This window comes from Corylus avellana, chromosome ca1 (assembly GCF_901000735.1).
Source record: "Corylus avellana chromosome ca1, CavTom2PMs-1.0".
Lineage (NCBI taxonomy): Eukaryota > Viridiplantae > Streptophyta > Magnoliopsida > Fagales > Betulaceae > Corylus > Corylus avellana.
In genome coordinates, this window is record NC_081541.1 from 13,364,324 (window position 1) to 13,384,774 (window position 20,451).

Sequence of the window (20,451 nt, forward strand, 5' to 3'; positions counted from 1 at the left end):
CCCATCATTCACAGTTGGGTAGATTTTTCTTAATTAGTAGGCGGGAGCTTATCCAACATCTTATACATCAATTATAAATAATAAAAAACAAAATCCTCTATATCAAGTTAAAAAGCATAGGGTCAAGTAGGGGTGTACATGCGGATGTGAATGCAGTTATTCATATCCGCAAAATGTAAATATCATTTTTAGATAGGGTTAAATACCTTATACCCATGTGATTTAATTTTTTTATTTTTTGTTCTTTGGGTTTACTTTTTATCATAAAAGATACCTGTGGTTTACATAAAAACGGAGATGGTACCTCCATTTAAATTTCGTAAAAAATTTGATGAACGCCACGTTAGCACTAATAATAAATTGACATGTGTCCATTAAAAAAAAAAAGTAATCTTTTTTTTTTAAAAAAATAATAATAATTTTTTAAAAAAATTAAAAATGATATTTAAATAAATAAATAAATAAATAAAATAATAATAATAATAACCTGTTACGAACCTAAGTTCGCAATGGGATAAATTAGGTTTTAAGGGAACTTAGACCTTTCAAACACAAGGTTTGGAATTAATTATTTTCATATCTTTATTCATAGCATAACGTCCTTTAAATAGAGGATTCTTACATATTACATAAGAGAGCTAGGGATTGAAATAATATCATAACCCTAATACGGCTAGGGTTAGCCGATGTATGCTAAGATAATATAAACCTAATACATAAAATTAATAAGGCTAGCATACTTCCACATACTCTAAAACTATTACCTACATCTGCATATGTGGATAATGATTTTTGCTAACCACTTCATGTACCCATAGTGGATAACGGATGCAGGCTGTTAATATTTGTCCACATGCACACCCTCAAGGTCAGAGACGGATTTAGGGGAGATCGGTAGTGGCCCTAGTCCTCCCAAATTAGAAAAAAAAAAATTAAGGTAAAAAAAAAATAATTTAAGGTATTTTTTATCAATTGGTCACTCCACAAAATTTTTTTGGCCCTTGGTCTCCTCTCAAATTTAAAGCTGACTCCGTCCCTGCTTAGGAATGATCACAATCATCCATGGACTAGTCTTAAGTCTTCCATTTTCTTTTTCTATGTGGAAATAGAGAAAAGGTTACATGAATAAAAAAATGTAAGCTCATTTAACAACAAACTCAAAATAAAAATTTAATACAAAAATACAAATAAATAATAATAAAAAAAGCCAAAAAAAAATAAAAAAAATACCGATCTCCTAACTGTAGACGAAAAGACCAAAAAAGTATAGGTGGCTTGGAATGTAAAACAACCAAGTGAGGAAGACTGAGGAAATGGGCCGGGCGCAGTCCAAGTCTTCAATTGACTTTGAATATAATTGTGGTACGTTGACGTTAATTTGCCACTTATAAGTTACAGAGCCGTTAGAGAGAGAGATCGAGCCGGCAATCATTCCATTGTTGTTGGAGACGTTCGCCTGATACACAAATGCACATACAAAATATTTAACCGTTTCTCAATGCAATATCCCAAAGTCTTGGTCGTGGCCTCACTTATATAAAGAAACCCCCACAGCAAAGTTTTCCGATACAGCTGCAGAGAGAGATCAGAGAGACAGAGAATGGGTAGCGGAGGAGCTGAAGGAAGAACGTTCATGGAGGTGGGAGATGATGGGGTGGCTCTCATCACCATTATCAACCCTCCTATTAATTCCCTCTCCTTTCATGGTACTCTTTCTTAATCCCATGCACTTCTCTATCCATGAATATGTTTTTTGTTTTTGTTCCATGAATATGTTTTTCTTAATCCCATGCACTTCCGGCCAGGGTGTTTTTGTTTCAGCTTGTTCAAATTTGTATTGAATTCACACAATTTAAGAGAAATATATGAAGAGAAATTGTAAATTTTAAAATTGTATTAATTTAACCTCTTTCTTGTCACCTTTTCAATAAATAATACTTTTCATTCAATTTAATCAATTTGATCGATGGGAGGAACTTTGCACGTTTGGAACAATAAGTGTTCCTGTAAAAATCTGTTTGGTTTGGCGTGGGTATGACAATATTAGATATGATGGGAAACTTCACTTTGGACCCCTAATTTATTACCCATTTAGACATGTTCATCCCAAACTTTGAAATCTTTCAATTTGGACTCATGAACTTTCAATTGTAGTCAATTTAAACCCCTCCGTCATATTTTAAACGTTAAAAGTTGGGCAATGACTTTTATACCCCCTTGACTTTTTTATAAAATTCTAAATTTACCTTTAATTTCAAATTAAAAAATTTTTTAAAACAAAATCACAAGGTGACCAACGGTTGGGCCACCTTGTGACCATTTTTTTTTTCTATTTTTTTTTAATAAAAAGAAAATTGAAGGTTAATTTTGTCTTTTTAAGGGATTTGATGGCAAAAATTTACGGAGGGGTTCAAATTGACTCAAATTGAAAGTTCAGAGGTCCAAATTAAGAGGTTTTGAAGTTTGAGAAGGAGGGCATGTCAAAAGGGGTGGTAATTCAAGAGTCCAAAGTGAAGTTTCCTTTAGATATAAAGGCAAAAATACATAATTGCTTGGGCCACCTTGTGACCCTTTTTTTTTCATTTTTTTTTTAATAAAAAAAAATTGAAGGTTAATTTTGTATTTTAAAGGGATTTAATGGCAAAAATTTACGGAGGAGTTCAAATTGACTACAATTGAAAGTTCAAAAGTTAAAATTAAGAAGTTTTGAGGTTTGGGAAGGAGGGCATGTCAAAAGGAGTGGTAATTCAAGAGTCCAAAGTGAAGTTTCCTTTAAATATAAGGCAGAAATACATAATTGCCAAAATGCCCCAAGTGTTTGGAGTAGTAATAATGATTGTAGCCGGGTTGGTTATTTTGGAACTTGGTTCTTGGCCTAGGATCGATGGTGCCTTATCCGAGTTTGTTTGAGTATGCATTTGAGAGGTTTAAAAATGCGTTTAACACTTAAAAAATCTATTTGAAGAAAAAAATATATGTTTAGTAAAAAAAATTAAAACTTTTTAAAGGTTTAAAAAGTCTAAAAATGACCAAAATGTACTTTTGACAAAAACTTAAAAATGATACTTTTATTAAAAAATATATAATAATTTAAAAATTTTATTTTTCAAATAAAATCCTAAATATTCTCAGTTAGTGGTACATGGCAGCTCACTTTATGAGTGGATGATGACATCACACCCTCACCAAAATAGTTGAGTGTGCTTGTTCCGTTCTCGAGCCCACAATGGTAGTTGGCAGTTGCCATCGTTCTTGAGTGGACAATGTTTCTTCTCTTATTCTTTTATTTATTAAGGGGGTGTTTGGCAAATGGGATGGTCTAAACACTGTAGCTGATGTAAATTAATGTGAAAAAAAGTAAGAATGTCTGGTATAAAAAAAATAAAAAAGTGGTATGGAAAAGTGAAAAAATTTTGTTTTGTAATGATTTTTTTTATTTGAATAATAATAAAAAGTGAATGATTTGATATTAAAAGTGAAAAAGTTAGAATATTTTGATGTTAATTTTTTTGGAAAATGGTGATGAACAGTATTTAGGCCAACCCATCCCCATTACCAAACAAAGCCTAAAATTATTATTAAATTTGGAGGGCTATGTGTACTTACATTCTAATAATAATTTTAAAAAGTGAAAAAAAGAAAAAGGAAAAAGAGAGAAACATGTATAACACATATCTAATTGATGAGATAGATCTATGGCCGTTGATATGCTCTTGCATGTGATTATGGTCGCATTATATATACTTTGGTCGTACGTTATGCTGTTTCAAATACTATATAGCATCAGCGCATAAAGATCTGTACGTGAAGAGTCCTGCTATCAAGCTGTTTATAATGTCTGTCAAAGTTTGATGTGACTTTATAAAAAAAAAAAAAAAAAAATTGTAGAAAAATCTCTTTCTTCCTAGTTCTGCTAGATTTATTTATTTTTTTTGTTAAATTTTTTAAAGTTAATATTTAATTTATAATGCCTCAAAATTTATTTTTTGATTTAAAACTAAAACTTATGGGTGGAAGGTTAACCCTTTAGGGACGGTATCACTTAAAATGAATTTTATCATCCTAAATTTAGTGCTAATACCTCAAATTTGAATTTTCTTTTAATATCTCTCTTCTCCAATTAAAAATTAATAATAATAATAATAATAATAAAATGTCATGTCTGACGCTTGGCTGCCTCATGATAGCCGAAAATCTCAACCCGTATGTGAAGCACACGTCTCAAAGCATTACTGTTTTTGTGCGTGTGAATTCTTCTTCTTTTCAAAGTCGGTGTCTAGTTTGTGCTAGTCTTTTAATAACTACTTTACTGAACCAATTACATTAATAAAACAAAATATACATATAATTTATTTTTATTCCTTTTAAAATATTACTTAGTCACAACAAAAATAAGTATATTGGTGTTATCATTAATTAATTATGGTTTTGGACTTTTGAATAAGATCATGGAAGTCACATTTGGAGCAATTCATGTGTTCTTTTGGGTCTTAATTAATAATTAGTGTGAGGAGAAATAAGGTAATTAACCTCTGTCTGTGTATCTCAGTGGTAGGCAGCTTAAAAGACAACTTTGAGAAGGCCTTACGAAGAGATGATGTGAAGGCAATCGTGATTACAGGTGAGTGTGAACACTTTTTTGCATTGGAGTTGACTGATATATATATATAAAGCTAACAATATCTTATTTATGTAAATTGGAGGAGCAGGTGCAAAGGGCAATTTTTCTGGTGGCTTTGATGTTGCTGCTCTTCAGGGAATTCAAGCCGGAAAGAGTATGCTTGTCCCTTTTTGTTTTGTTTTTCTGTATTAGAGTACTAACAGCAGTTTTTCTTTGATTTTTTCTAAGCTTAGGGACCAAAATTACTTTTTATTTCTTTATGAAAATATAATTTACAATAGCTTTTTTTACCATTCTCTATACCATTAAAATATTATTTCTTTATAAAATATAAGTTCTCTACCTACCTTTATATTTTTTATAATGTATAAGAAATCACACTTTTGGTTTTCTACGGGTTGAAAAATACTGTAACAACTATTAAAAGTTGGTTAAATGTAAAAAATATAATGTTAGTAGGTTTTTCTGTTTGAGTCTCTTTCCTTCCTTTGCACTATGAGAGACAAGCGGCGAGCTTCAAAGAGGCCATCTTCTGTGAACGTGAACGTGAGATAGAGAATGAAAAATTTGTTAAAATAAAAAATATATATACAAATAGAATATATGTATTTTTGAAAATTAAGTAAATAAAAAAAAAATAATAATAAAACAAAAAAAAAAAGTGGGTGTGTTAGTTAAATTTTAAATAGATTTTCTATAATCAGATATATGCAGATACTCTAGCTAACCACAATAATAATAAAAATAAAGGTAAAGTCCATATAATCTTCTTAAACTACTACCCAATTGAGTCAATTGACAATGTCCCCCCTAAACTACCAAAACATTGTCAATGTCTCTCCAAGACTAACAAAAAGATCAAAATGCCCTTATATATTTCTTAATATACCCTTATAAATTAAAAAAAAATTAAATTTAATAAAAAAAACAAAAAATTTTAATTTCAAAAGAACAATTTTTTTTTTTTTTTTTAAAAAAAAAAAATTAGTTTTTAAACGAAATTTTTTAATTTTTTTATAAGATTATTTTTTTAAAAAAAACGAATATATATTTTTTTAAAACGGAAATTTTTGTTTTAAAAAATTTATAAAACAAAATAAAAAAATGAAATTTTTATAACAAAAAAAAGATTGAAAATTTTTAATTTTTTTTCTTAGAAAAAGAACTTTTTTTTTTTTTAATTTTTAATTTTCTACCCTTTGGATTTTTTTTTTTTAATTAGTTTTGTGTTTGTAGTTTTCATTATTTTTATTTTATTAAGGGTAGTTTCGTTATTGAGGGGAACATTGACAATTTTTGGTAGTTTGAGGGGAACATTGTCACAATTAAAAGTAAGGTACAAAATATAAGTTCTCTACCTACCCTTATATTTTTTATAATATATAAGAAACCACACTTTTGGTTTCCCACAGGTTGAAAAATACTGTAGTAACTATTGAAGGTTGGTTAAATGTAAAAAATTTAATATGAGTAGGTTTTTCTGGTTGAGTCTTTCTCCTTCCTTCGCACTATGAGAGACAAGCGGCGAGCTTCAAAGAGGCCATCTTCTGTGAACGTGAATGTGAGATAGAGAATGAAAAATTTGTTAAAATAAAAAATATATATACAAATAGAATATATGTATTTTTGAAAATTAAGTAAATAAAATAAAATAAATAAAATAAAAATAAAACAAGAAAAAAAAAAAGTGGGTGTTTGAGTTAAATTTTAAATAGATTTTCTATAATAAGATATATGCAGATACTCTAGCTAACCACAATAATAATAAAAATAAAGGTAAAGTACACATAATCTCCTCAAATTACTATTCAATTGACCATGTCCCCCATAAACTACCAAAACATTGTCAATGTCCCCCCAGGGCCGGCTCAGGCCCTAGGCGAGTTAGGCCCTCGCCTAGGGCCCCCAATTTAATAAGGCCCAAAAATTTATTTTTTTGAGTTAAAAGAAATTAAAAAAAAAAAAAAAATTATTTTGGACAAAAAAAAAAATTGAAGGCCCAAATTTTTTTTAATAGGGCCTAAAAATTTTTTTATCAAAATTTAAGGCCTCAATTTAATAAGACCCCAATTAATAAGCCCACTATAAATTTTAAAAATAAATTAAAAAAGGACAAAGCATTAAAGCCTTATACATCATTATGCCAATTCCCTAGAGCTCCTGACGCTACAGTACACACCTGATGCTACAGTACATGCCTACATGATTCACTCATCCTCTTGGCCTCTTTCTAGAAATTTTTTGTTTTTGATGAGAAAATATAAACGTTAGAAATAAAATATTACCATTTATTTTCTATTTATTATTTAGCCATCTAGGGAAAGCCAAGAGCCAAAAATATAAACTGCTGTCAACCATGGGCATTTTAAATATCAGTCTTTATATTTGCCACTTTACCTCTCCTCTTTACTTGCTCTTTTCTGAGTTTTTCTTCTTTGCCTATCTCATCATTTTCTCTTCCTCTCCGACTCTGAGTGACTAAGTCTCTTGTCCTATCTCCAAGAACTGTTTCATAATTCCTTTGCCAAATCAGGTTTTATTGTTCTATTTTTGTCATTTATTTTATTATAGTCATAATTTTTTTTTTGATAAATCGTGTTTGTTTAATTTGTTAGTATTTTTAATTAAACATGTCTACTAGAAAATATGCATCTGGATATGAAAAACTTAAAACAAAAAAAGAAAAGACAAATTGATTGAATCTCAAAAATGAGCTCTAAATAAATTTGTTATTAGCAATAAACAAAATATTGAGGATAATTTAGGTGAAAAACTCATAAATGAACAAGAAACTCATCAAAAAGAATTAGAAGATAATGAAAATGTTATTGATGTATCTAAATCTATTGCTACAAATATTTTATATATATATTACTTAAAAAAAAATTGAATTTAAAAAAAAAAAATTTTGTTACTTAAAAAAAAAAAAAAAAAAATTAGGCCCAATTTCAAAGTTTTGCCTAAGGCCTTAAAATATGTTGAGCCGGCCCTGTGTCCCCCCAAGACTAACAAAAAGATTAAAATATCCTATATATTTCTTAATAAGACAAAAATACCTTATAAATTAAAAAAATTAAAATTTTTTAAAAAACCAAAAAATTTTAATTCCAAAGGAACAATTTTTTTTTATATAAAAAAAATTAGTTTTTAAACGATTTTTTTTTATAATAATATTAAAAAAAAAAACTTTTTTTTTTTAAAACGGAAATTTTTATTTTAAAAAATTTATAAAAAAAATAAAAAAATGAAATTTTTATAACAAAAAAAAAATCAAAATTTTTTAATTTTTTTCTTATAAAAAGTACTTCTTAAAATTTTTTAAAAAAATTTTCTACCCTTTGGATTTTTTTTTAATTAGTTTTAAGTCTTTTTTAGAAGTTTTATTATTTTTTGTTTTTATTTTATTAAGGGTAGTTTCGTTATTGAGGGAACATTGACAATTTTTGATAGTTTGAGGGGGACATTGTCACAATTGAAAGTTTGGGGGACATTGTCAATTGGGTGATAGTTTGATAGGGTTATGTGGACTTAGAGTATGCTTGCCCCTTTTTGTTTTTTCTTTGGTCTTGGAGTACTAGCAGTAGCTTTCTTTTGATTTTTTCTAAGTTTAGGGAACAAAATTACTTTTTACTTCCCAATGAAAATATAATATAGCTTCTCTTACCATTTTCTATATCATTAAAATATTAGTTTTTTACAAAATATAAGTTGTCTACCTATCCTTATATGTTTTATAAAATTCCAACACAATTCTCAATGAAAGACAAAGAGATGAAAGATAAGAGAGTAAAGAGAAATGTTTATATTAAAATAATGTATAGGGAACCACACTTTTGGTTTCCTACATGTTGGAAAACACTGTAGTAATCATTGAGGGGTGGTTAAATGTAAGAAATCTAATGCGAGTAAGTTTTCTGGTTGAGTCTCTCTCCTTCCTTTGCACTATGAGAGACAAGCGGCGAGCTTCAAAGAGGCCATTGTCTGTGAACGTGAGATAGAGAATGAAAAATTTGCTAAAATAAAAAATATATATAAAAATAGAATATATGTATTTTTGCAAATTATGTAGCTAAAATAAAAAATAAAAATAAAAATAAAAAAAAGAAAAGAAAAATAAGGTGGGTGTTTTAGTTAAATTTTAAATAGACTTTCTTTATGCAGATACTCTAGCTAACCACAATAAGATAATAAAAATAATAAGGAGTAACTTCACTTTGGACCCCTGAATTACTATGCGATTTGAGAAGCCTCCCTAAACTTCAAAATATCTCAATTTGGATCATTGAACTTTCAATTGCAGTCAATTTGAACACTTCTCTCAGATTTAGCTGTTAACTTCCTTGATTTACCCTAAAAAGACCAAAATATCCTTGATTTTTTTTATTTTTTTTTTTAACTTTATTTTTTAATTTAGAATTGGGTAAATTTGAAATCTTATAAAAAAAATTAGGAGTATAAACGTTATTGTCTCACTTTTAACTCGCTTAATAATCCAGAGGTTTAAAGTGAAGTTACCCTAAATAATAATAATAAAAACTAGTTAACAACCTAATCCTCTCCAAAACATTTGGTCTCTCCGCCATAATTGTACTAGTATAGTAGTAGTAGTAGCACTCCCTTGTTTCCTGAAGTGAAGTTTCAGTAATTTATTTGCAGTCGAGAAAGAAGAAAGGCCTGGCTCTCTCGCTGTAGAGGTTATTACTGACATTTTCGAAGGTACATATATATAGAGTCCACTACATTTCTTCAAAGACTCGATAAATATGTTGTGTATTTGAGTGCTTGCTTTGTATTTCAGCTGCGAAAAAGCCTTCAGTTGCTGCCATTGATGGCCTTACTATAGGCGGAGGATTAGAGATTGCAATGGTATTAATTTGTTTCCATAGTTCTTTAATTTTGATTTTCTTCTCTCTTTTTAAATACTGTTATATCTTCTTAATTTTCTGACCGTTTTGCTATATCAGGCATGCCGTGCTAGAATATCTACTCCCACTGCACAAATAGCCTTGCCTGAACTCTCCATTGGAATCATTCCTGGATTTGGAGGTAATTAATGACGAATGATGTGAAATTCTCAATTGGATTTTGATGCACGTATGATGATAACATGGCTCCTGGCATGGCTCTCAGGTACACAGCGGCTTCCTCGTCTTGTTGGTCTCCCAAAGGCACTTGATATGATGCTGGTATATATGCTGTGATTAATTAATTAATTACTCTTTTCTCTAATTTAATTCTAGCCCCATAAATTTCAATAATCTCTCTCTAACTCCTCTTGGGGTGTGCTTAAACAGAAGTCAGAGCCAGTCAAAGGGGAGGCAGCTTATAATTTGGGTCTTGTGGATGCCATCGTTTCAGCTGATGAGTTGGTAAACACTGCACGTCAATGGGCACTGGATATCTTCCACAGTAGAAGACCATGGGTTGTTAGTCTTCACAAGACCGACAAGATAGAGCCCCTTTGGGAAGCAAGGAAAATACTCAAGTTTGCAAGAGCTCAGACCAATAAACAGGCTCCCAATGTCAAACACCCACAGATTTGCCTTGATGTCATCGAAGAGGGTATTGTTTCTGGTCCCCGTGCCGGACTCTGGAAGGTCTGTCTCTCTCTTTATTCTTTTATCATTTGCTATGATATTATATTAAATCACATTTATTCTTAAAAACTTAAGCTAATAGGAACACCAAAATTAAATCATTTGAGTGCAGGAGGCTAAAGGTTTTCAAGAAGTTCTGTATTCTGTCACTTCCAAGAGTCTGGTCCACCTCCTTTTTGCTCAACGTGGAACCTCTAAGGTTTGAAATTAAAATTGTTGATTCATCTTTAGATATATCTTCAACTTTTGAACTTTTTGAGAAGGTTGCTTTTGATCATAACTTTGAACAGGTAGCTGGGGTTACTGATATTGATTTAGTGCCAAGACGGGTGAATAAGGTTGGTATCATTGGTGGAGGAATAATGAGCCCCGAAATAGCAACGGCATTGATTCTTAGTAATTATCAAGTTACATTGAAAGAAGAAAATGACAAGTTCTTGCAGGATGTAATTGGTAAAGTCAGAGGTTAGTATTAAAGTATTGATTAAGTGATTAAATTTATCTCTTCCTTTCAGCTTAAGCTTTTGGAACAATTGGTGATTTAACATGGTATCAAAGCCAAAGGTTCTGGGATTGAACATTGACTCCGTCAAATCACCTACCGTTTAAATTAAATATTTCATGTGTTGGGTCTCACTTATTAAAAGAGAGTTTGAACCCACAAGTGAGGGGGAGTACGAAAGTATTGATTAAGTAATTAAATTTACCTCTTCCTTTCAGCTTAAGCTTTTGGAATAACTGAAAAAGTATTGATGTTTCTACTCTAATAGAGACAGAATTCAAATTGGTTTTTGTTTTTAATCATTTTTTTTTTTAATTTTTAATTTTTTTTTTTATTAATTCAGCTAATCTGCAAAGCAGTGTGAAGGAAGGGAAAATGTTTGAGAAGGACTTGGAGAAGACCATATCAACTCTCAAGGGTGTCATTGACTATGAAAGCTTTAAAGATATGGACATGGTGATTGAGGTAGCTCACAATGCATGTTGATTTTAGTTTACCTTTGTTGTTATTGTTGTTGATGTTGATGCTGATGCTTGGCACAGGATGCTATTGAGAATGTTTCTTTGAAGCAACAAGTTTTTGCTGATCTTGAAAACTACTGCCCACCACATTGCATACTTGCAAGTAACACCTACACAATTGACTTGAATCTGATTGGGGAGAGGACAAAATCCAAAGATCGGATTGTTGGAGCTCATTTCTTTAGGTAGTACCAGATGCATATTTTCCCTTCTGTTTTTCTGTCCGCAATTTGATTATCTTAACCATCTAGTTACGTGAAGAAATTCATAATCAAATGAAAAAATAAAACACTAGCGGAATTAAAATAAAAGAGATATAAAAAATTTTACGTGATTCAGTCAATGACCTACATCAACAGATAAAGCCCTACGGATTACATTATGCTTTTATTGAATGAATTGTTTACAATACAAAATGCTCTATTTATGGACAGAGTTTTCCTCCAAATTGAGTTGGAGAAAGTTTCTCAAACTCAGTCTATAAAAATAACATGTGTCATTTGTACAAATGAGATGCACATGTTTTTTAATAGTAGGGACAAAGTTGAAATAAATAATATTAAAAACCCATGTACATCTCACATGTTATTAAAAAAATGGACACATATCATTTTTAAAGACTGGGTTGAAGGAAGTTCCTTCAACCCAGTTTGACGGAAAACTCTGTCTATTTATAGAGCTTATACATAAATGTAATCTTAATCAAATCTTCTAATTTAGGGTGATCAAATCATAATCAAATCCTTAAATTAGGCTAATCTAATCTTCATCAAATTCTCAACTTTAAGGTCATTCAAATATACTCTTAACATTATACTTCCCCTGCAGCCCGGCTCAGCCACTTTTGGAAATTGTTCGAACCAGGCAGACGTCTCCCCAGGTGGTTGTTGACTTGCTAGATGTTGTGGAAAAGATAAAGAAAACTCCAGTGGTGGTTGGAGATTGCACAGGCTTTGCCGTCAACAGAATGTTCTTCCCCTATGCACAAGCTGCTACTTTGCTCGTGGAGCGTGGTGCAGATCTGTATCAGATTGATAGGGCCATTACTGAATTTGGAATGCCAATGGGCCCTTTCAGGTTGAGGAGAATTATATTAACCCATGCTCGTCGATCTCATCTGTATCTCATTGTTGCTTCTTCTAATATGATCGAACTTCTTGCATTTGCTCATGCAGATTGGCTGACATGGTTGGTTTCGATGTTGCAATCGCAAATGGCACGCAATTTGTTCACAACTTTCCTGAGAGAAGTTATAAATCAGTGCTTGTCCAACTAATGCGGGAGGAAAAGAGAGCAGGTATAAGTTTGTTTAGGTAAAAATGAGACGCCCGGTATTTCAAAAGTTTAAGCCGATAGAAGATTCTTTCTTAATAATTAAGGGTTCACGCGTGAAATATATAATTGAAATAAAAGATGAATAATCGAGACAATGTTTGAATTCATGACATTTGCTCTGATATTATGTTAAATTATTATTTATCCAAAAAGTTTAAGCCGGTAAAAAACTCATCCTTAATAATTGAGGCTTTACACGTGAAATATTTAATTGAAATAAAAGGTAAATAATTGAAACAATGTTTGGACTCGGGATTTTTGTTCTTATACCATGTTGAATCACTATTTATCCCAAAAGTTTAAGCTAATAAAAATGGTAAACTTAATCATTTAAATTATATTCTAACACTCTCTCTCAACAAGTGAGACCCAACAAATAAAATATTTAATTAACGAGAAATAAATTATGGAATCAGGATTCAAACTCATGACTACCGGCTCGATCTAATACCAAGTTAAATAATTATTGGGCCGTGATTCTAAGCACACCATGCTATTCTTTGTTTTAAAAAAAAAAATTTGCCGGGGTGCATGGCGTGTTTAGCTTCACCCATAATTATTTATCCCAAAAATTTCAATTAGTAAAAAACTATTCAAATTTAGTAAGGATCTTCAAGTATTTCATGGTTTACCATGCGCTTACTCTGTTTCAGGTGAGACTAATCTGAAAGGGTTCTATGTGTATGATGAGAAAATCGAAGCTCGCCCGGATCCCGAAGTAGAAAAATATATTGACAAGTCAAGGACCATTTCTGGTGTAACCATTGACCCTAAGGTCTCTGTCTCTCATTCTGATCTCTGTTCTGAAGTCTCTCCTCTGTCCATCTCCTAATCTTTTTGAAAATGAACTTGAACGCAGCTCGTGAAGTTACCAGAAAAGGAAATTGTGGAAATGATATTCTTTCCTGTGGTGAATGAGGCTTGCCGAGTGCTAGATGAAGGTATTGCAGTAAAAGCAGCAGACCTTGACATTGCTGCTGTTATAGCCATGGGTTTCCCACCTTACAGGTTTGCAGCTCGATCTCATTACTTTTATGTGTAAGCTCCTCAACCACTCCATGCAATTAATATTTCTTGTACATTTGATCAGAGGAGGTATTATGTACTGGGCCGATTCGCTTGGTGCCAACTACATTTGTTCCAGATTGGAGGAATGGTCAGAGACGTACGGAGATTTCTTCAAGCCTTGTGCCTACTTGGCTCAAAGATCTGCCAAGGGGATTCCTCTGGTGAGAAAGCCACAATTTTTTTTTCTTTTTTTTGGATATAAATCGACCATATATATCATTAATCAGGCAGAAAGTGGCTCATCCACTTTGTACTACACAATAATAATCAAAATATATGTATAGCTGATTTAGAATCATATCTAGTCACTAGGTATATATTGCCTCTCTAATAGTTCTTGCTCTGTTGCCTCACAGAGTTCTCCGGTGGAGGAAGAAGAATCTCCGTGGTAAGATCAATTTGCTCGTTGTGCGCATGGCCCACTTTTTTGGTTAAGATTGTTAAGAATATATTAGATATTATTCTATGGTTATTTACCTCCTTATTTACTCTAGGGTTTCCTTAGTCTAATAAGTTTATTTTTCGTTCTTCTCAATTAAAAAAAAAAAAAAAAGAAAAAAAAAGGAGAGATTTACATTTCCTTTGTCTATTAGGTCACTTGCCTATTATTCATAACTTCTCTATAAATAGAGGTCTTTGTAATACTTCATATTGTATATTCTCAATACAGTCTTGCTACAATGTAATCCATTATATGCTTCTCTCTCTTCTTCAATATATCTCTCCAATATATTTAAAAAAGATATTTATATTGTAACTTAAAAAAAATTAAAAAGAAAACAAGAAAACAAAAGTTGTGCCTATTGTTGTAATAAGGAGAAACTTCACAAAATCCTTCGTGAACTTCCACGCGTTTTGAAATATGTCCTTAAAGTTAAAAAAACTCTCAATTTTTTAATATTTTAGAATGTCCCCCTTCGTTAGGATTTTTGGTTATCATGTAAATTTTTTCAAAATACCTCCTTTTTAATTATATCAAAATAACAAATATTCATATATTGGTTATGATTTAATGAAATTTGTAAGAATACCTAAGCTGGAATCTTTGTAATATTTTTTATAAAAAAAAATAAAAAAAAGAGAGAGAAAGGTATTTTGAAAATTTTGAAAAGATTTAATGGAAAATCTAAACGGATGGGGGACATTTGCAAAAAATTGAAAATTTTGATACTCTAAATTAGAGTTTTTAAACTTTGTGGAATTATTTGAAAACACCTAAAAATTCAATGAAGTTTTTGTGAAGTTTTCCCTTGTGATGATCACTTTTGTAAGTTAAAAATATTTGGGTTTATCAAGCTAATTTGAAAATTCATTGTTCAGTCATATAAGAGTGCTTTGAAATACTGAAATATGGATATCTAGTTATTGTTTTGACTTAAAAATGAAATATACTATTAAAAGCTCATATATTTCATACAAGATAATCAAACTTCTTAAAATAAAAATATCAACTTAACCTAAAACATTAAAAAATAGTTAAGCATGTTTATTTACAAGAATATACAGTAAAAATATGCATAAAAACTAAGGCCCTGTTTGGTTTGTAGAATGAATATTCCATTAAGAAAAGAAATTTGTATTAATAGAATAAAAGATGTTGAAATGAAATAATTATTTCAATTCTTTAATTTGGTAGCAACACATATTTTATAATTGGAATTGAACTAAAATTACTAAAACGTCCTATTAATTTCTAATTTTTACAAAACTCAAATTAACCAAAAAAAAAAAAAAGAGAGAGAAAGAAAAAGGGTTGAACGTGTGGTGGCCAACCACCCCAATGGGTGGCTGGCCACCCACAACATGCATTGGGGGTGGTACGGCCACCCCCCAAAGGACCTTGCCATGGCCCTCTGGGGTGGCACCACCCACATTTTTTTTATTATTATTATTATTTTTTTTTTAAGTTTGAGAGAAAAAAAAATGGTTTTTTGGAAACACCTTGTCATTTTCTTTCAGGAATAGCTAATCCTCTCATTTTTTAAATGAATAGCTATTTATGTGTGTAAGAGATTAATAATTCCCACGGGAATATCTATTTTTAGGAATAGATCATTACCAAACAAAAAAAAGACTATTTCATAGAAATATCCATTCCATTCCATAGATCTATTCCGCAAATCAAACGGACTCTAAGAGCTAGAAATTTGGTTAAGCTTATATATTACCACAAGGTAGAAGCTCTCTAAGCTTTGAGGAGGAAAACTTCCAAGAAAGCCCTCTCTTTCTCTCTCTAGGGCTTGGGTGTCTAAAATGGGCGAAAATAGGACCCATGCTTTATTCTTGGCCCTCTCTTTCTCCCTCGCTAAATGGTTCTAGAATTTTATTTCAGAACTTTTCGTGAGGGCATCAGTCATTTTACCTTTAAGTCGATTGTTAGATTTGCCACGTGTACGATGTATCAATTGTTCAATGGTAATATCGAACAATCAATGGTGGTACCCGAACCTAAAATTTTAAAAATCTTTTCGACATCTTTTGTGGTACACTTGTACATGAGTGTTAGTGTGTTATAGTATATATATTTAAAAGGAAATACACTTTTTCTTAAAGGGTAGTTCAATCGGCTGTGGATCACACCTCATGAATTGGAGGTCACTAGCTCAAATCTTCCCTCTCCTCCCTCCTCTTGTGTGGATATGTTAAAAAAAACAAAAAAAAAAAACACTTAAATGTTTTAATATATTTAAGACGTTCTTGTAATTTGTAAATCAATGTTTATTTTAAAATAATTTTCACTATTTAAGCGGAGTGTTACAGTTATTTTCCTATTTCACTTTTAGTTACTCTTTGAATGGTCACTTTTTTTTTTCTTTTTTTCTTTTTTTTTTTTTTTTTTGAGTAAGAATGGTCACTTTTAGTTACTCTTTGAATGGTCTACGCATAAATTACACTAATTGTCCAAAAATCCTATTTTCTTTCCCTTTTGGGATTTAAGACTAATACAACACTATCAACAAACTTAGGCAATAATTAGGGGGTCATTAATCCTAAGCTTAATGTGATGAATTACACAGTTGGTCCACCAAACAAGAACACATACTCGTTAGTTGATTTTATGTCATCTGTATCTCTTAACCTGCATCTATTTATCCTACAATTTCTAGATAACCCAATTAAAAACATAAACCCATATTTTTAGTGCTATGCAAATATTTAAATATTCGTTTTTCCGCTTAACAATGTGTCTTCCTAGGATTAGACTGATATTTATTTATTAATTCTACCGCATGACAAATATTAGGCTTATAATGCTTGTCATTGTAACACCCTGACTTTCAATATAAGTCGTAAATGGAAAATATTTAATTTTTACATGAAGCTACTACTTATAAAGCCCACATAGTGAAAATTACGGAGTGTATAAAAATTTTCTTTTTATTTTAAAAACCAGAAACTCACTTAAAGGAGACGATACATTATAGTTGCTATTTTATTACAAATTATATATATATATATATATTATGCAGTTCAAAAGTTGCCCTATATCACATACAAAATGGAGAAGAATCCTCTCCTCTCCAGTTGAATTCAATTGGAGAGGAGCCCGCCCCTTCTAAATAAAGGGTAGAATTTTCAAAAAATATATAAAATGACAATTCTATTCTTCTAAATGAAGGGACCGATTCTTCTCCAGATGAATTTATCAACTGTAAATTAACTGAAGAGGATCCATTTCTCATAAAAAATGCTACAACTAACTTGCAATAAGTTTAGTTGGCCCTTTAAAAATGGAGGCCTCCTGTTAGCCTTACGGACAAAAGTCCAAACACACATGTGTTAATTCAAGTATAATTATTTTGACCGTATCGTGTGTGATGTGAGCTTCCTTTTTCCATTGAAAATTTCTCTAACTTGTATTTATTAAGATGCAAGATTTTTCAGAGTTTTTTTAGTAACCAAGCCTAGAGGTTTATTATTGTATATTTGTATACTCTCAAAATCAAATATTTTCTTTTGCATTTTCTTTACTACGGAAGTAATCCCACACCCTATAATATGGAGAAGTAAAGCAATTTAAAATATGATAATGTAAAACATAATTTCAAACGTAAATCAATGCATAACATATTCCATATGCATATACATAACACATACGCTAACATGTTTTGTTATAACATTAATCGAGTGTATACTTCCACTTAATTGTCAGAGTTTGCTAAATATATACTCCCGTTATTTTATCCCTTTATAAGCTTTGAGATGCTAACTATATAACTTACACTTAACTGTTAAGTTGGTTAGGTTTTCCTTTTTTTCATCCCTAACAGTGGCGGAGCCACATTATGGCCAGCAATGGCCGTGGCCTCCCCAACATATTTTTAAAAAAAATTGTAAGAAAATTTTCAATTGTTAGAAGCACGCCCCCGGCCCTATTGTGTTGCAGAAGAAAAAAAAAAAAAAATTGAGCATTTAAGCCATATATGATTATTTCTATTCAAACTTCAATTTAGATTCAATACTTGATTATTTATTTATTTATTTTTTTAATTTTTAAGAGAACAGAAAATGTAATTTTAAATACATATTTATTTTAGTACATATTTATAAATTTTATAGATAATTATTTTTATGATACATATATGGTGCAATAAATTACTCAATTTATTTCATATTATGTTTATAATATTTTTAGTTGGACCTACAATAATAATTATTTGGCTGTCAGGCACCCATCTTTTATAAACATTTTCACAAGTGATATATATTTCCTCATTTCAGTTTCTCAAGTCGAATATTTTTTGTTTGGAGAAGATGCCATTCGCCCATAATCATTCCATTTTGGAATTGAAGGCGATGCATAAAAAAGTGTGCAACTTTGGGAATATAAACTGATTACTCCTTTTCAGCATCTCATCCTTTCGTTTCCATCGGAATAAAATAAATAAAACCTAAAAAAAAAAAAAAAAAAACATCTTTTTTCTTCCGAGGAATATTTCTCTGCACTATATAACATTATTGTCCTAATCCTTATACTAGCCTTTTTTTTTTAGTCATTTTTCAAGATGATGACAAAAATATTACATACTGCATCAACTATATTCATACTATACATCACATTCAAAGAAAGATTACTGAAATACTATTTTTATAGTATATAATGCTGTTTTATAAGTTTTTAAGATGTAGTTTAATCGACTGGAGATCACGTCTTATAAAGTGGAGATTACTAAATTGAATTTAATCTTTTTTTTTTCTACTTTTGCAAACTTGTAAAAAAAAAAAAAAAAGGCATAACTTTCCTCTAAATCAGTCTGAATAAAATATTTTTCCAACTCTTTTAAAATAGTGTTATGTGTTTATAAACATTTAAAATACACATTAAATTTAGTCTAAATTAATAAATTACTGTTAATGATGTTAATAATTTAATGTGTGTTTTAAATAATTATACTTGACACTATTTTAAATAAATTGTAAAATATTTTTTCGGACCGATTTGAAAAAAATTTCAATAAAATAAAAAATAAAAAAAATCTTCCGTATAAACAATTAGTTATTAAATATTTGGCCTTATACCTATTTTTTGTCGCAACAAAAGGGGTGTCAATGCAATTGATAATTGATTTACTTTCTGTTCCGCTCAAAATAAAAATCCTACACGGCTACACCTTTTTTTAGAGACGCAGATTTTTTGTCATACGTGGCTTTCTGTTAGAGAAACACGATAGATTGACAACTTCGAGGAGTTGGGGCTCCTATGCCATGACTTGCCAACACAGAGCGTGAGAATCACGACGCGAAAACCTTTCCATGCAATTGTCAATAATGATTTTTTTTTTTTTTGAAGAATTGTCAATAATGATTCCATTGACGAAAAAGAACATGGAAATTTACTACATATTTCGAATTGCGTCGGTGGTTGAATAGTTATTGTATCGTCTTTCTGGAAAAGTCTAGGTAGACAGTTATTAGAATTAATTGTTTTTAGAACTTATTTGAAATTGCGTTGAGAACTAGAGCTTATTAAAAGAGTGTTTTATTATTTTTTTTAACCTTCAATTTTAAGCCTTTTTTTAAGTACATTTTGACAATTTTTAGTTAAAGTACTTTTGAATTTTTTTACGAAGCATGCCAACTTTCTATTTAGTACAATTTTTTAAGCATTAAAAGTACTTTTTATTCAGCCTAACGCAATCTCAACATGTTCTTAGTGGGCCAATAGCCAAATAGTGAGCAGTCGGTTATCTTATTTGAGTAATGTTAGAAACCATTTTTTTATCATTCTAAAGCTTATGTGGCTTTTAAAATCACTATTAAATTTTATATGAACTATACTTGAATTTTGATCCAATTGTGATTTTGAAAGTCACATCAGCTTTAGAAGGATAAAAAGATGGTCCTTAGCATTACTCAGCTTATTTATCTTTTGCATTTAATTCAACTTTTCATATGGATGAACTATCCAGAAAATTATATCTAAGAGCACTAGCAGCAGTTTCTCAGCTATTTTCCCTCAATTTAGGAAATAAAACTACTTTTTAATTCCCTATAAAAAAACACTTCATAATAAATTTCTTTATTTTTCTAATTAAATACTATTTATTTTTATCAATGCAACCAATGAGAGAGGAGAGAGGAGAGAGAATTGTTAAGACATGTGAAAGGGAGAGGAGAGAATTTGATGTTTTATAATTTAATAATATATAGGGAGTCTACAGTGTTTCCCAATGCATTGGGAAACGCTGTAGATACCCTTTGATGTTAGTTAAATTTGGGGCTTCTGATGTGAGTGTTTTTTTGTAGTTTTTTTTTAGATTTTTCCTACACATAAGAAAGATAATGAGCTATAAAGAGTTTGCTCCT

At 30.5% G+C, this 20,451-nt stretch overlaps 1 protein-coding gene across 1 annotated transcript; it reads left to right on the plus strand.

Annotated features, from left to right (window-relative positions):
* Positions 1–1,447: 1,447 nt before the first annotated feature.
* On the plus strand, positions 1,448–14,133 carry LOC132166952 (glyoxysomal fatty acid beta-oxidation multifunctional protein MFP-a-like). The gene is made up of 18 exons (XM_059577818.1): positions 1,448–1,706; positions 4,550–4,621; positions 4,710–4,775; positions 9,278–9,337; positions 9,420–9,487; positions 9,586–9,667; positions 9,752–9,807; positions 9,916–10,218; positions 10,331–10,417; positions 10,509–10,683; positions 11,064–11,185; positions 11,263–11,426; positions 12,070–12,318; positions 12,417–12,538; positions 13,230–13,351; positions 13,436–13,584; positions 13,667–13,805; positions 14,001–14,133. Exons 1-18 carry the CDS (start codon positions 1,601–1,603, stop codon positions 14,034–14,036), a joined length of 2,178 nt encoding a protein of 725 aa, XP_059433801.1. The 5' UTR covers positions 1,448–1,600; the 3' UTR covers positions 14,037–14,133.
* The last annotated feature ends 6,318 nt before the right edge of the window (positions 14,134–20,451 follow it).

Excerpts from the sequence above, each read along its gene's own strand:
- LOC132166952 (XM_059577818.1), top strand. The coding sequence starts at position 1,601 with ATGGGTAGCGGAGGAGCTGAAGGAAGAACGTTCATGGAGGTGGGAGAT. Across the intron at positions 12,539-13,229 it reads GCGGGAGGAAAAGAGAGCAG|GTGAGACTAATCTGAAAGGG; the intron begins GTATAAGTTTGT and ends ACTCTGTTTCAG. Across the intron at positions 13,352-13,435 it reads GTGTAACCATTGACCCTAAG|CTCGTGAAGTTACCAGAAAA; the intron begins GTCTCTGTCTCT and ends ACTTGAACGCAG.